At 48.8% G+C, this 16,747-nt stretch overlaps 1 protein-coding gene across 2 annotated transcripts in view; it reads right to left on the bottom strand.

The window, feature by feature from the left end:
- The window catches only part of Acan (aggrecan), a 35,321-nt gene extending 19,101 nt beyond the window's left edge, over nt 1-16,220 (bottom strand). For both annotated transcript variants that reach the window (XM_076848808.2, XM_076848807.2), the window contains exons 1-10: nt 16,151-16,220; nt 13,572-13,955; nt 12,373-12,547; nt 10,975-11,102; nt 9,086-9,379; nt 7,164-7,568; nt 6,013-6,187; nt 5,213-5,340; nt 3,584-3,877; nt 1,087-1,302 (exon numbers count right to left, since the gene is read on the bottom strand). In XM_076848808.2, the coding sequence (XP_076704923.2) occupies nt 1,087-1,302; nt 3,584-3,877; nt 5,213-5,340; nt 6,013-6,187; nt 7,164-7,568; nt 9,086-9,379; nt 10,975-11,102; nt 12,373-12,547; nt 13,572-13,955; nt 16,151-16,220 (2,269 nt within the window). The remainder of the gene's footprint in view (nt 1-1,086; nt 1,303-3,583; nt 3,878-5,212; nt 5,341-6,012; nt 6,188-7,163; nt 7,569-9,085; nt 9,380-10,974; nt 11,103-12,372; nt 12,548-13,571; nt 13,956-16,150) is intronic.
- Between the last annotated feature and the right edge of the window lie 527 nt (nt 16,221-16,747).

Raw genomic sequence — 16,747 nt, forward strand, 5'->3', positions numbered from 1 at the left:
TACAGACAGTCCCAGATATGGCTGAAATCAGCAAGGTGGTCAGGAACTGAAGTTAAACTTATCTACAAGACTGCTGGAGCACTTTCCCATGGATAACTTCCCATGAATAGTGGCCAGAGTCCTGGGCCAAGCCACACCCTCCTGCCCAAGAGGACCCAGCTATTCTTTTCCTGGTGAGGGGCAAGGAAAGGGCCATAGGCAGGTATGGCTGTTGGGTGTGGCTTTTGGCATGGAGGGAACGAACTTTGCATTTTCAGTCTCCAGAGAAGTGCCCAGCTCTGCCAAATTGCTGAGGATCCACGAGGAGAATGAGTGGCTGAATGAACTATTGGGAAGCTCTGAAGGTCTTTTCTTCAGATGCACCAGTCCCTGTGGAGCCGACTGCACTAGGCACACACCAGTAGACCACTTCAATTCGTGTTCCAGTGCTGTGAGCCACTAGATGTTAACAAGCTTCTATGAAAATAAATAAAGTCTCTGTGATCAGGTTTACTTGTGACACCCTGCATACATCACCTCTTCTCTGAGAATGGCAGTGCACCTTAGCTTATCAAAGACTTGAGAGGGTTGGCAGCGAGGAAAGCTGTTAGCCTTTCAGTAAGTCAGGACTTCCCAAACCTTGGTGACCATAAAATACTTCTGACAAGGTTTTGGGACTGATACTTTCATCCTACTAAGTCCCATCTGATTTCAGAGTTTAGGAAGTCTTGGCTGGGGAGGCCTGATCCAGAGGAGGGACATGGAAGGAGGAGAAAGTCGAGTAGAGAGGTCACAGTCAGACCTGCAGTAGTTACCCTCTCCTTTGTTCTTTCTCCCCTATTGGAAATCCTTCTAAAGGATCTAAAGATGGAAAAGGTTAGGGTAGGAGTGTCCATGCAAGAGGACAGAATGACTGAGAGTCTTCTGATGGGCCCAGTGCTGGGCATTGGGGATGTCTGCAGGAGAAATAAAGGAAAGACTACAGTGGACATGTGTGTGGGGTGTTTTATACACAAGGCCTTGTTGTCACTCCGGGGCATGTCCTAGGAACCCAGGCAGATAGGGATGTGCAACTACAGGATGTGCCCTGAGCCCACCCACACGGACCTGGCAGTGGGGATGTGCCCACTGGGGTATAGGCCGGTTCCCATTCTGTCTGATTTTCTGGCTCAGTGGTGAAGTCTGGAACTGAAGTTGTCTCCTCTCCTATGGGAACAGCAGCCACACCAGGTCCCACTTGGGTAATGATCCAGTCCTCCACGTCAGTGGGTGCTGTGGGAGTTCTGACCTCCTCTTCTCCTGGAGAGGTCACCATTGATGCACCTGAAAAGAACGTGGGTGATGAGGGTCCCCTGCTGACCAGTGACCCATCCCAAACCCTTGAGAGGAGTTAGGGGAAATTGAGGTGGATCAGCTGGCATGAGAGCCTTACTGGCCACCCAGCCTTCAGTTCTGCAAGATGGCTCCTGCCGTCTCAGCTAATAAGAGCCAGGTGTACCATTTATAATCGCACACACCCATCGGTGGTCTAGATCAGAGTGGAATAGATTCTACTCCCCTTTTTACAAATGAAGCTCAGAGTTATATTCCTTGCCCAGGGTCAGTGACTTAGAAGTGGCAGATAGAATCCAAGCATCTGGTATCAGACCATGCTGCTTCTACTGGGGAGAGACATTATGTCCCAAGTGTGTCAGGACCAAGAACAGGAAGGAGACGTTTAAATTTCATGCAGCCATCCTGGTATTTGGAGGAGGGAAGGAAATATTCATCAACTGTGAGGGAAATTCTAATGGTTTGGGGAAAACCAGCAGATTGGGGAGGTGTAGGAAAGAAACTCAACTTCTCTGCAGGAGAATATAAAAGGCCAAGTCCACTGAGGGTCAGGGGTCAGGGGAGAAGGGTTTATGGCTGGGAATTTACTGGAAAATCAACTGGCTTGGCTTCTGTTACCCAGAGTAGAGACAGGTCCTGGGCCAAGAGCCTCATGAGCTCCTCTGGGAGGGGACTGGTGTTCTTGAACCTGACATTTGGGTATGAAATGTCCCCCTCAAGCTCATGTGTTGAAGGCATGGTTCCCACTGCAGCAACATTCAGGTCCAAGAGATTGGATCACAAGGGCTCTGACCTCATCAATGGATCACCCCACTGATCAGTTCAACCCTGGACTATTGGGAAGTGTGGAAACTGTAGGAGGTGGGGTCTGGTTGGAGGACGGAGGCCACTGGGGGGCACGCCTTGGAAAGGCATTGTTGTCCCTTTCCTGCTTTCGGTTTATCGGTTTCCATGAGGTGAGCCCTTCTGCCAAGATGTTCTGCCTCACCACAGGCCCAGAACAATGGAGCCAGCTGACCAGGGTCTGAAACTATGAGCCAAAATAAATCTTTCCTCCTTCAAGTTGGTTTTCTCAGATACTTTGTCACAGCAAAGGAAAGCTGACTAACACAGAAAATTCCAGTGGTTTTTAGGCCTCCGTTGCTTGGCCCCACTGCTGTGGCTTGTGGTGAGGTGGATATGACATGGCAGGGAGGGTGTGGCGGAGCAAAGCTGCTTACCTCACAGCAGTCGGGAAGTGGGCAGTGGGGAAGGGCCTGGATTCCCAATATACTCTTCAAAGTAACATCTCCAGTGATTGACTTCCTCCAACTGGGCCCCACTTTCTAAAATTTCCACTACCTCTCAATAGGACCACCACCTGGAGACTAAGCCTTCAACACATGGTTCTTTGGGAGACATCCAAACTACAAAAGAGGCTGAAATTTGAATAGGATTTAAAAACTTGGGGTCTCTCTTTTTTTCCCTCTTAATTTTATTTGGAAATAATTATACAGCCACAGAAAGTTGCAGAGACCCTCAATTTGCATAATATGGAAAATATGACCCAAGCTCTTCTATAACCTACATCTGGTCAGTGCACCTAGACCCTACATTAACATTGTGAGAGCTCATCTGATCAGAGTCCAGCAGTGTGCTTGGCCACACCCTGGCCATCAACTGTTCCTTGATATCCATTTTAGAAATCTAATTGCTAATGATGGATATGGCAGTGTGTCCACAGCATGGGTTAATTAAAAATGTGAATTACTGGTACTTAATAAAGAATAATATAATTATTTGATTAACCTCATCACAAAAATATTTACAAGAAGGAGAGATTTGACAAGAGTTACAAATTAAAAATATTTATGTATATTTTTAAATGCATTGCATGCACTATCCCAACTATTTGTATTCATATGTAATGCTCTTTGAAGCAGAAACTATTTTATCACCATTTATAGGTGAAGCAGAGAAAAGGAGAGGTTAAGTCACTTATCCACGATCATACAACTATTAAATAGCAGAGCCATAATTGAAATTCAGGTTTGCCTTATTTTAGAGTCAAAGTTCCTTATCTACTTTGCTTTGCCTCTGGGAAAATTTAGAAGAACGGCCTTGTCTTGGGGTCAAAGCCTAAAGTCAGCTAACTTTAGAGTTGTCCCTGTCCCAACAGGATGTTTTCCTCCTTGCTCTGATGGAAGATTGATGGAGAGGGGTCAGGAGAGCCAGCCACAGGAAGTCACCAGGAGGCAGAATGGGACGTTGGACGAGAGGTAAGGGCTCATACCTTGGAAGCAGAACGCGTGGTGCCGGGACAGCGGGTCTGGAAGGCCCGTCTGGTTGGGATAGAGGTAGACGGTTCTCACTCCTGGCTTGTCCCCTCCGCAGGCTGGCCGAGGGGTCACGATGGGGTAGCGGAGGCTGCCGTCAGCCAGCCAGCCGGCATAGCACTTGTCCAGGCCTCGGCTCCAGGCGGCATAGAGCTGGCCGGTGGAGGCCAGTGTGGCGTTTTGTGACTGGCAGAACTCCAGGGCCTCCTGGAAGGTGAACTGCTCCAGGCGCGTCGCGAAGAATACCTCCCCTGCAGGGGAAGCAGGTGGAGTGTGACCCTCCAGGCCCACCGCCGCTCCCTGCCATCCCAATCCTGCTTGTGAGGATGGACACCCGCCATGGATCACACCCCTTAGATCTCATAGGACACCGGGAACTAGAGTGACCAACTGCTCTGGTTTGTGACTGAAGGGACTGGGATTTCCTGGGACTCCATGAGATTTCTATGGGAAGGCAATGTCACAGCAGAGCTGGGTGGAGCAGGTCACTCCACAGGGAAGTGGCTTCTACTCCATCCCTCCTTTCTGGCTTCTCCAGGCACACCCCCTGTCCTAGCTAAGGGGAGTGGCTTGCTGGATACTGATTCCGGTGGACCTGGCCATCCCAGCCGCACCTAGCTGCCTATATAGTTCAGGAGGATTTACCCAGCACCTACCTGGGCAATCAACTTTTCATATATGTTTATTCAATACTCAAAAAAGCCTCTTGTGTGGGTAAAAAACCAACCTCATTATAAACAAGCAGTGCCCAGGGTCCTGGATCAAGTGAGTACTAATGCTGAAAATTTCCAGAACATCAGCATTTCTACAATTGGTTCCAGTGGAATAGTAATTTGGTGATGTTCATTGAGATAAATAAAATGAAATAAAGCAAAATAAAGGTCTGTGGTTGAGTAAGCTTGGCAATGCTGAATTAGACAGGGTTAAGGAGGTTTTCCACTGTGGGACTTCTCAGAGCCTTTGTTTCATTCATGGGCATTGGGACTCTATAAGAGGCCAATATAATACTTATCTAATATATTTAACACTTATTTATCTATTATAAATATATAATCCAATATATATAATATATATATATATATAATATAAATCTATTTGTCTAATATAAATATATAACACTTATTTATCTAATATTATTATCTGTGAGCACCCAGCAGTGCTCTACCTCTGAGCTACATCCCCAGACCCTTTTGTTTTATCTTGAGACAGGGTCTGGCTAAGTTCCCCAGGCTGGCCTCAAATTTGCAATCCTTCTTCTTTAGCTTCCCAAGTGGCTGGGATTATAGGCAGGGGATACTATGACCTTCTTGGCATTTATTTGTAACAAGTTAATTTATGTATTCATAGAACTCATTGTGTTTTAAAGGGGTGAGTGCTCTCCTGCAGTGCTGGGGAAACCACATGCACCATCGAAGAAGGAAAGAGGGATTTGCACTGAGAGGGCTGTGCCATCTTGAACAGGATCCTTTCCACCTGGAAGGCTGAGTGGGAATGGGGTGAGTGGGTGGCAATTCCCCCTCCTCTTTGTGTCTGTCTCTCAGTCCCCTGCCCATCTAGGGCCCGAAATGTGAGAATGTAGCCTGTACCCTCGAGCTTGTCCACGTAGCAGTAGACATCATAGGTTTCTGATGATGGGCGTACACCGTAGCTCCTGACCCCAGGGCTGCTGTCCTTGTCGCCCACACATGGGGTCCGTGGGCTCACAATGGGGTATCTGCAAATGAGGGGAGGATGAGAGCCTGTTTTGGGAGCTGGGGTTCAGGGCCACTCTGATGTAGGCAAGACGTGTCTTGGGGTGTCTCATGGGCTGAAACCAGGAGCCACCTCTCATGTAGCAAGTTTGCTGAGCAGCTGGGGGAAGAGTATGGGAAACTCTGGGGGATCTCTGACTTCAGAAGAGAAGCTGCTTCATGGAAAGAACTGGATCAAACTGGAGGGAGCTGGGGGGGGTGCTTGAGAAGGGGGTCCTCAAGAACAGGGGCTCTCTCTGTCTCTTGGGGTGAATGTCCCCTGCCTGGCAATTCAGGCTGAAATCCCACTTGATGGGATTGTGGATCTGGTGGTGGCTGCAGTGTCTTTCTGCCTCTCCCACAGGTGTGGGCACCACCAGAGTGTCCTTTCTGTTCATGGACCTGATTCCATGAACAGGAACTTATCATCATCCTTCCAGAATATGCCTAGGGGAGAAAATATGCCTAGGGAGTGGCTTTGGAGTCACTAAGTAATTAGCATTGAAGGTTCTGGAGGGTGCCCACTATGCTGCATGTCCTGCAGGATGTGGCTCCTTAGGCCAGACTTCTTAAGGCTGTTAGGCTGGGAGAGGGGTGGTCCCGTCCCTGTTGGCCCCGCCCCGCCTCGCCTCGCCCCGCCCAGCCTCGCCCTGCACCTGACGGTCTGGTCCTGCAGCCAGCCAGCGTCACATTGCTCATAGCCCGCCTCATAGGCGGCCTGGAGCTGCTCGGGCGAAGCCATGACGGCCCCGGTGCGCAGGCAGGCCTGCTGCGCCTCCTCAAAGGTCAGCGAGTATCGGGTGGATCCTGGGCGGTAGTGGAACACGACCCCTGGGTAGTGAAGAAGGAGAGGAGAGAGCAGTCAGAGTCAGATGCCCTAGGCCCATTCCAAGCCCAGCTCCTCCATTCTGATATGTTGGATTGGCACTGTGGGTATGATGGCGGATGGCAGGATCAATTTGCCAGTCCCCTGGGTAGGGACACCACCAGAAGGGCCTTCCTTTAGGGACTAGAGTTTGGGGAGCAGCTGGGCTCTCTGCTTTGTGACATCCCAATTCTTCAAACATTCACTAAGCACGTGGAGAACCATCAGTCTGGCACAGGACTGGAAGCATGTTCTGGAAAGGGCCAGGTAGTCAATATTTCAGGCATTGTGGGCCATATGGTTTCTGTTACTCAGTTCAGCTATGATTGTCCTAGTTAGCCATCAACAGCACATTGACAAATGGCTATGGCTTAGTTCCTATCAAACTTCACTTGTGAATGTTGAAATTTGAATTTGATATAATTTTCAATCATCACAAAATATTCTTCTTCTTTTGACTTCCTCCACCTCAACTATTTAGGGAGTAAAAGTTCTTCTTAGTTCGTGGGGCTTATAAGAGCAGCAGGATTTGGCCCATTGACCAGTTTGCGGATCATTGTCATGGCAGGGAGGACAAGACCAGGAGGGGCCTCAGGGTCACCCAGTGCAGAATTTCTAAGGGGGCCTCTGCTGCGGAGGTACCTGATGGGCAGGGGCCCCAGTGCTCCACTCCACTTTCCTTAGGGCCATGTGGCACTTTTATCTGTTTGATATATAACCCTGTTTTACACATATGACTTCCTTTGAAGCAAGTGATTTGTGGCAAAGAGTGGACATGACTGGTCTGCTCTAACCTCTTTGTTTGAGACCAGGAGAGAAAAGCTTGAGAGGAGAGAGGCTGTCCCAGGTCCCAGGTTAAGTTGAAAGGGTATTGAGGTGGGTCCCCAGGCCAAGTTCCTTCTGCTTGCCCTTGAGCCTCCCCCGGAACAGGTGGGTACTTACCCCCTGGCAAACGGGGCTGCCCAGGGACCTCGGCTTCACCAGGGGCAACAGTCACCTGCACCACCAAGTCCTCGCTGGTGAAGGCCGTGACAGAGCCCAGCCCAGATGTGGACTCCTCAGGAAAGCCCCAGGGCCTGGTGGCCTCTCCAGTCCCATTCTCAGTCTCTGGGAAGGCGGTGGCTCCCACATCAGGGACAAATGTGAAGGGCTCCTCGGGCTCCAGGACAGTGGGGGATACGTCCAGGATGGGCTTTACAGTGAGGATCACGTTGCCTCGGGCTTCCCCCTCCGTGATGTTTTGGGGCAGGGGCAGCTCCACATCGGGCCAGGTCACCGTCCGGACGGTGATGTCTTCCTCACCACCTACCCCGAAGAAATTTTCTGGGATGTCCACAAAGTCTTCACCTGGGGTGGGGGCAAAGATGAGCTTTAACTGCTCAGCCTGGCTTGAGAGGGATGAAAGATGAGCTTCGCTCTGCCTCCTTCCCTCCTGGGAAGGAGAGTACCCGCAGGGTGCCAGGCACCTTGTGCAGCACATGGCAGGGGCATCCTCAGCTCTGACTACAGTCATCCCTTGGTATCCATGGGAATTTCTTTCAGAACTTCCCATATGTACCGAAACCTGCAGATGCTCAAGTCCTTTATATAAAATGCATACTGTTTGTATATAACCTATACACATCCTCTGTACACTTTAAATCTAGCTTATTTATAATCCTTAATACAGTGTAAATGCTATGTAAATGATGGTTATACTGTATTATTTAGGGAATAAAGACAAGAAAAATGTCAGCACATGTTCAGAACAGATGCAATATACCTGTCCCATTTTTTTTCAATCTGAGGTTTTTTTCAATGTGCGGATATCCATGGATACTTGCAGGATAATGACCTGCCAGCTTACTTTTCATAAAATCAGCTCCCACCAGGACATCCCTTCCTATTCATCAGCAGTTGCCATTTTGCCCATCTGTGACAACCCACTGAGTGTCCACTGGGACATTTTATGTCAGTTGTGAAGGAAAAATGTAAAAATATTGCAGAAGGTGAGATCAGGAAATTGATGAAGGTGGTGCCAGGTAACTGCCTGCCTTGGCACAGACAAATAAGGGGTTTTCAGAAAGAAGCCAGTTGGTTAATAAAGAGAAAATTCACAATACTTCCAGAGAGTGGATAGATTATCAAAAAGATAAGAAAAGCTTTGGGGGGGAATATGAATTATTTTTGCAAAACTACCCTCTTTGTGTTAAATCAGGCTATGAAAGTGAAATATGAACTGAGTTGTCATTTAATTCTGTTGTAAAATTGATGCAGCTCCTCATCCATATTATTCATTTCTTTTCTCCAAGAATTAGCAATTAATTGTAATTACAACCTAAAGTGTGTTCAATAAAATAAAAACTTATTTTAATCTATTTTTTTAAAATGACGTCCCCTTCTTCAAAGTTTTCCTACTCTTTCAGTAACACTTGGTTTTCCTTTTAAGTGCAATTTAAAAGGGCAGATAACAGCGCCCTCATGTGGGATCATGGCCTCATAACAGGCCCCCATCATCTTTGACGCGGTACCACCATCTCCCCATTAGATAGATGAGATTGAGGCTCAGAGGGAGGGTCAGGGCCTTGTCTCTCCCAGAGTTGTGCAGCAGTAGTTGATAGAGCTGTGATTCAAACCCGAGAAAACTCACAGTCAATCGCACATGTTTTTACCCCTGTTCCGTGAAGATCTGATGAGAAAGGACTGGAGACACTGCAGCCTCCAGTGTCTCCACCTTCAAAACCAATGAAAAGGGGCATAAGGGTGGCAAAAGCTTGGAGTTAAGTACCCAGGGGCCTTTCCAAGGGGTAAAACCCAGCCCTCACTTTCCAAGATCTTTTCTTTGGTGGCGCAAGTCCCCTTCCCGCTCCCAGTCCCAGCCCCACCTGTATAGCAGATGGCGTCGTAGCGGGATGAGGGGTCGGGGTAGCCCGTCTGATTGGCGTGTAGGTAGACGGTCCTCACGCCCAGGAGGTTGCCCCCGCAGTTGGGCCGGGCCTTGGAGATGGGGTAGCGCACGCTGCGGTCGGCCAGCCATCCGGCGCTGCACATGTCCATGCCACCCTGCCAGGCCAGGTAAAGCTGGCCGGTGGTGGCTAGCCGGGCGCCCAGCCTCTTGCACTCGTTGGCTGCCTCCTGGAAGGTGAACTTCTCTGGAGCGGTTGCATAAAAGACCTCGCCTGTGAAGGACACAGCAAGGTGAGTAAAGATCTTCCTCCTGCCTCCCCTGTCCCATGTCTTCTGAGAGAGATTCGGGTCTTTCCTGGAGATTAGTCCTCTGACTCAGTTTGGTCTCTAACTTCCCCAAATCCTGGATCCACACCCACACGTCCGTATCTTAGATTTTGCCCTTCATTTCCCATATTTTTCTGGGCTTTTGGGCAGGATGATGTCAATTTCCAAAACAAGGAGCTGTAGAAAGAAGTCCACCAAAACACAAGGGGTGGATCCAAGGGTGGAGTAACGGGAAATCCAGGAGAAAAATCTTTCCTGGTCAGAAGCATCTTTGCCCCACCATTTGCTGTACAACTTTACACACTAGGGGAGCTGTCCTATGAGCTCAGGGATAACCCACTCAAAAATCCTTAAAAAAAAAAAAAAAATCTAATTCTGATGGGAAAAACAGGCACCAGACTTTGACTTCTTAGAATAGTGCTTCCCAAACTGGGGTCTCTAGGTTGTGAAGAGGCCAGCATGGCACAATTTGGGGCCTGCAAGCTTAAAAAATATTTACCCAAACTTATCAAGGGTATATTGGAGATTTAGGGTAGGGCTGTGGACACCCACTCACCAGGACCATTCTGAGTGCTTTTTCACAGTGACAGTTCTGACTGGCAGTTCTATTTGTCTTTGGTTAGACAAAGGTGAGAGTACAAGTACTCATTACCTAATAGATGGGTTTGACTATTGGGGTGGGATGGAGGAAGGGGCCATGTCTGCTCTTCTCTCCAGCCTGAAGGAGCGGCAAGCTTGAGGCTGTGGTATGTATGTAAGTGCCTGTGCAGAGGTGACAGAGTCTGGAATGTCCAGAGGGTAAATGGGTGCAGATGGGGGAAGGAGTGTCATCCACATGCTGGTGGGACCCTTGTGACCAAAATTAATGCCCTTTACAAAACAAAGAATCCAAGTTCCTCCCCACAATTAATCCAACAGGAAAGTTTGGAATAGGGTCAGAGACTGGCAATAGGGAAGCAGAAAGAAGGTGGCTGAGGGACCAGCTCTCCTGAAAACTAGGTGTCCATTGGGCTTACCCTGGATTGGCCAGGAGGCTCTCTTATGAGGGTGATAAAGCTGAGCTATTTTTTTTTTCTTTTATAACCACCAGCAGTACCACCTCCTTCTTCTTGGCAACTGAATCAGGGCCACATGCTAATTAGGCAATGTACTACTGAGTTATATCCCAGCCCTGGGTTGGGCTTTGAAGATACAGCAGTCCTTAGGATGGGGATGGGCTGACCAGAGCAACTGGGTCCTGGCTAGGAGGGGGAGTCCCAGGTGAGTATTCCTGTAGCAAGGGTTTTGGTGCCCAGTGGTGATTCTGGACAGTTTATAGAAGCTTAGGGCTACTGAGACATTCTCTAAAGTGGACATGGAGGGGTCCAGACCAGTAGGCCCCTCCTACTCTTCCTTCATGGCAGAGAAGGATTGAGTCAGGCCCTGAGCTAGTGCCCTGGCCCATAGCAGGTCTGTGTGGCCCTTGGGGGGCGGGGAGCGAGTGTTGGTCAGTTTGGTGACAGGGATGGCGAGCTTCCTCTTGGTGGGGGGATACACTCACCCTCCATCTCCTCGGCGAAACAGTACACATCGTAGGTCTCATTGGTGTCTCGGATGCCATAGGTTCTTACACCTGGAAACTCATCCTTGTCTCCATAGCAGCCTTCCCGGGGGGTATGAATGGGGTACCTGCCAGGAACCCAAAGTGAGGAGTGTCATTTGGGACAGTAGGAAGCCCAAGGCCTGGGCTCTTGTAGCTTCTTTCCTTATAGGATTAAACAGCAACGTAATATTACATTTGACTGTGTCTACTCTGAATATGTGAACTGTTTTTTACTGTTATTAGTCATTACGCGCAGTCCCCTTTATTGAATATTTATTGATGCAAACATACACTCTTTGGTGCCCACAAACTTTCTGTAAAAGGTCAGAGAGTAAATATCTTAGGTTTTGCAGGCCTTAGGGTCTCTGTGATGCTTACTTAACTACCATAGTAGCACAAACAGACGTAATCAATAAGGAACCCAATGAGCGTGGCTGGGCCCCAATAAAAACTTTATTTATAGAAGAAAGGGGTGAGTTAGATTTGGCTGGTGGGCCATAGTTGGTTCCTGCTCTATATCATTTGAGTCTCACATTAACCTAATGAGGTAGGTGGTATACAGAGACCCAGAGACACTGAGACCTAGACATCTTAAACAATTTGTTCAAGGTCACATTGATCTCAGGTGCCAGTGCTAGAATTTGAGTCTAGTTTTGAATTTGAGTGTAGCAAGGTATGGGCTTTTCTCTATGCTAGACTGTAGTCTCTGTATGTTTATTTATTTTGATTTTTAGTAGTTTTTGTATTCCAAGGTCTCTTTGCCCACCCAAGATTGCAAAACTGCTTCCCATGGCTTCCTTCCTGATGCTTCGTGTTTCTGGCTTTAGGAACTGAAGCTATGATCCACCTGGAGTGGAATAGAACTTCTTGTCTCCACAGGCCTCTGGCTGCACTGAAATCCCCCGAGGGCAGGGAGCTATCTGCATGCACTGCCATCCACTGCCCCAGGCTGCATTCCAAAGATGTAAAGAAGCCTCATTTATGCATGTCTAGCCTTATTAAAAACAAAAAGGATATAAGGTGGCTTATAAAAATATATAAAACACCAAAGTTAAAATAAAAAAAAAAAAAAAAAACGTGCAGAAACCTTGGTTAAAGGGAAACCAGGCAGGGATAATGACAACCCAGGGCAAGCCAGCTAGCCACCACTCCACTGTGATAGGATGGCAAGGATTTGGGAGAGGATATTGGGTGCTCGTGTCAGCCAAGATGGGACTGTGGCCCCTAACCAAGGCTGGCTACAGTGTCACATTGGCATGAGCTCAGTGTCCACCAGGCACCTGCCCCTCTGTGCTATGTCCTCTGACCCCTGGCCCCCAGCCCAGACACCGGCTCTGTTGGGGGCTGTGAGCTCACCTCACAGTCTGGTCAGCCAACCAGCCGGCATCACACTGGTGGAAGCCGTCCTCATAGGCAGCCTGCAGCTGCTCAGGTGTGGCAATGATGGCGCTGTTCTGCAGGCAGGCCCGCTGCGCCCTGTCAAAGTCCAGGGTGTAGCGCGTGGAGATGGCTCTGTAGTGGAACACGATGCCTGCCACAGACGTGGCGGGAGAGCTGTCAGGAGCAGCCTCTGATCACTGAGGCCCTCCCAGGATTATGGAAACAATCAAAGGGACCTTAGGAACTATCCGGTCCAGGTAGAGGCACGGCTCCCCTCTCCACAATTTTGTGTGGTCCTGATCTTGCTGGAACACTCACAGTAACAGAGAATCACTACCTCATAAAGAACCCCACTTTTTTTTTTTTGCATGGAGGAGTGAACCTACTTTGCCACTGACCTTCATCCCCAGCCCCACACCCCCCCTTTTTTTTTTAAAAAAAATTGAGACAGGATCTAAGTTGGTAAGGATGGCCTTGAACTTGGGATCCTCTGGAGTGGCTGGGGTTACAGGCTTGTGCCACTGTGCCTGACATTCCCTTTTGAATACTTATGATGATTCTGATAATCAGAATGTTCTTTGAACTAAACTAAAACCTACCTCCATATAATTTTTTTCTTGTCACCCCAGGATCCTATATTATTTTGGGGAAAGAGATACTCAGGGCCCCTGCACCTTCACCCTAGGAGGTATCCTAGTGGGAGCCCTGTGAGAGAAAGGGGGCCAAGACTCTTCAGTCCTTTTTTTTGCTTCTGGAACCGAGAATGGGGGAGTGGGAGGAGGAGAAGGGAAAAGATACTTGGGTGAAGTGTCAGGAGACTGCTCTGACTCATTTCCAGGGTAATTAAGGCAAGTCATTTAGCCTCAGTTTGCTTACCTGCAAAAAGGGCAGTCAACAAGGCTTACTGAATCATAGGATGCTATGAAGCACAAGGGTCATTTACCTGTGACTATGGCCAGGAAGTACTTAATCCACCCTGCCCCAAAGTCCACAGAGAATGGTTTCACTAGATCCATGTTATAGAGGAAGAACCTGAGGTGTTTTTGTGACCTGTCTACGGCAAGCAGGTGTGTGGAGGAGCTGGATTTGAAAGCAGCCTGCCTGATTCCACACTGGTGAGGTCACCACTGTGGTCCTTTCTGCAGGTGAAGTGACATCCCCGTGAGGGTCCTCACCTTTCACCACAACCTCCAGGGTAGCCTCGCTGTCCTCGATGCCGTGCATCACCTCGCAACGATAGATCCCAGAGTCATTGGAGCGCAGGTTCTGGATCTCCAAGGTGGCGTCGCTGGGGATGGCCGGGTAATTGGGCAGCGAGATCTTGTCTTGATAGGCACTGTTGACCCGCACGTGCCCTTCGGTGGCCACCAGCAGTACCACCTCCCTCTCCTTGGAAACACGGCTCCACTTGATTCTCGGAGCGAGGGGGGCAGTGGAGGGGGCGGTGGTCACAGGATGCATGGGGTCAATGAAATAGCAGGGGATGGTGAGGGAGGTCCCCAGGAGGACCCTCACTGGGGACGGTTGGGGGATGCTCACACTCAGGGAGTTGTCATGCTCTGTGTGGGAGAGGCAGGGAGATAGAAGACAGACCTGTTACCTTCTGGAAACGCACTCTTCTGAGACCACAATTCAGTCAGTGTGTTTGGGTCTATGATGGGATGACCTGTCATATGGAAACTCCCAGAAAGCTTTGCAATACCCTTTCTAGAGCAATGTTTCTCAAGACCCCTGGTTTCTGCACCTCAGGACAAAATCTGTAGAGCCAGAAAAGGATTCCAGAGGACAGCAGGGACATGGCACAGCCAGAAATCACCTCCTTATTTCTCAAGCTGAGGTACTCCTGGGTCACCCAACCACAGGATAAAACAGAACCCATATTCTTGGAGTGACTGTTTGACTCAAAGATTTTGGAAAAATTTGTATTGCTGTATAAAAAGTTATTATGGGGTGTAAAAGAATTCTACAGAGCTTTTATAGCTAAGATGCAAAACTTCAATGCTATGTCCCACTTTGGGAGGTCCACTTTGGACTCTACTTGACCTCAAAGGGGAACAAATTGCTTCTGCTCTTTAGGTGTCGGGCTGAGTGAAGAAGCATAAGAGATCAGACAATTTAGTATGCAAAGAGTCAGATGGAGGGTTTGGGGATGGGATAGAACTAGACTCCACAAAAATCAGGGAGATTATTGATAGGAAAGTTACAGTGTGTTTACCAAATCCTGCTCGAAGGAAAAGATCTGGTCAGGAATGGGAGAGACATAGCTTTTCAAAAAATAACACTTTTCATGGTGAGTCCTAAATTTATGGAGCCCTTTCAGTAGAGCCTACAGGTTAAAATAAAAATGTTTCAGATATTTGTGGGTGGTAGATACATAGCAGGGCAAGAACAGGGGAGCCAGGAATGTTTGGAGTCTGGCTCCGGCTTTTTGAAGTCTGCACAGTCACCACCAGCCCCTTCCACAAACACCTCCATCTTAACGTCTGGCTCTGGCACCATCTTGGTTCCACAGTGGTGGTCCTCAGGGGACAGCTGAAGGCCACTGCAGAGTCCAGCTCCACAGTTGTTACAGTTCTCAACCAATGCTAGTGGGTCACTTAGCCAGTGTGGACATACCAACCCCAGGTGGTGGCCAGGAGCTAGGTATTTGTGGGTCCCAAAGCAACAGTAAAAATGGAGGCTCATATGCCATATGTCTCCATATGCAGACTAATAGACTACTAAATAAAATACGTTGTGTCTTCCTATTTGACCATGGTAACTTTCAAAATGACCTAAGGTTCCAGATTCAAATTCCTTAAGAGTTCTGCGTTGGATGTAGTGGCTGGATGATGGAAGAGGAGCTGGGTACCCTTTTATTTGGCCCATGGACTCTGCACTGTGGGGGATCTCATGCACAGGCTGAGTTTATCTGTCAACACCCCAAGCAAACAGCCACTGCTTGACTCTGCCTTTGGGTCCAGGGGGTGCCCGTGCTCAGGTTGTGTCTCCCCAAAGGAGGATGCACACATACGGGCCCTGGGAGTGGCTTGTGCCTCTTGGGCAGAGAGTTGTGAGCATCCTTTCTCTCCAGAGTCTGGTGACTCTCACTGGCTCTACACACCCACCTTCCTCAAGAAGAGGGCTCTACAGTGTGTGGTCCAGGGCAGGGCCTCTTATCTGGGTCTAAGGAAGAGTCATTCTACTTTGGGGTCAAGCTCATTCCAGGGTTAGTGAGGTTGTTTTGTTCACTTGGTGAAAGACCTGGATTATCAGAAAGATTCTCAAGCACCTGTTGCACCCCCTGAGGTCGAGCTGGGGGGCTTTGACGAGAAAGGCAAAGACCTTTCCCATTCCCTGGGGACTCCTCTCTGCTTCTCCAGCATTTCCTCCCTTTCAGAGCTCCCGAGGCTCCTCCCCTGGCAGCTCTCCCTTTCTCTTGCCCCAAGTTCAGTGTGTAGTTCTAGGTGAGATTCCGAGAGAAGGATGCTGGCAAAGAGGCCCTGCTGGGAGCTCTCCCCAGCTGCTGTCCTTGCTAGAAGGCAGCCAGGAGCTGGGTGATCTGAGAGAAGCTCCTGGTTGTCTGTACACACACACAGGAGTGCTCTCCTGCTGGGATTAGACTGTGTAGGTAGGGAAGGGAAGGACCAGGAAAAGGCCAGGAAAGGGGGAATTGTGTCCCTGGGACTAGCAGCACCATGTTCAGTAACCAGTACTCAGAACTCAGAACTCAGCACCTACTGAGGAAATGAGACAAGTGTGGGAATGTCCTCACCTGAAATCTCTTCTGAGACGGCTGCAGTGATGACTCTCAGAGTCACAAAAATCAAGAGAAAAGTGGTCATAGTTCACCTGGAAGAGGGCAGGCAGAGGCATTAATTGGACAGTTAATGCATATGAGGTGGAGGAGAGTCACGTGATCTACCACGCAAGGTGCTAAACCTCACATCTCAGGATCTGAAATCACAGTCAGGCAAGGAGGCTAGAGGTGGTGTGTGAGGCCTTCTGCAAGAACCTTTTCTTCATAAAACCTTTACAGATTTCTGTTTAGTTAGAGGCATTGGACTGACAAGGCTAACCTCCCATGTTCTAGTCAGCAAAGACTCATTCCAGTGAATTCCTTTGGTGGTTAATGTTATGCATCAACTTGACAGGGTCACAGGGTGCCTGGGCATTTTGCCAAACATTGTTCAGGATATGGCTGGTCTGTGAGGGTGTTTCTGGGTGAGATGAGCATTTTAATCTATAAAATGAGTAAAGTAATAGCCTTCCCCAGAGGGATGGGCCTCACCCAATCAGTGAAGGCTTGAATACAGCCGGAAGACTGACCCTCTTCTGAATAAGGGGGAATTCTTCTTTCCTGTGACCTGTG

This window comes from Callospermophilus lateralis, chromosome 3, assembly GCF_048772815.1.
Source record: "Callospermophilus lateralis isolate mCalLat2 chromosome 3, mCalLat2.hap1, whole genome shotgun sequence".
Lineage (NCBI taxonomy): Eukaryota > Metazoa > Chordata > Mammalia > Rodentia > Sciuridae > Callospermophilus > Callospermophilus lateralis.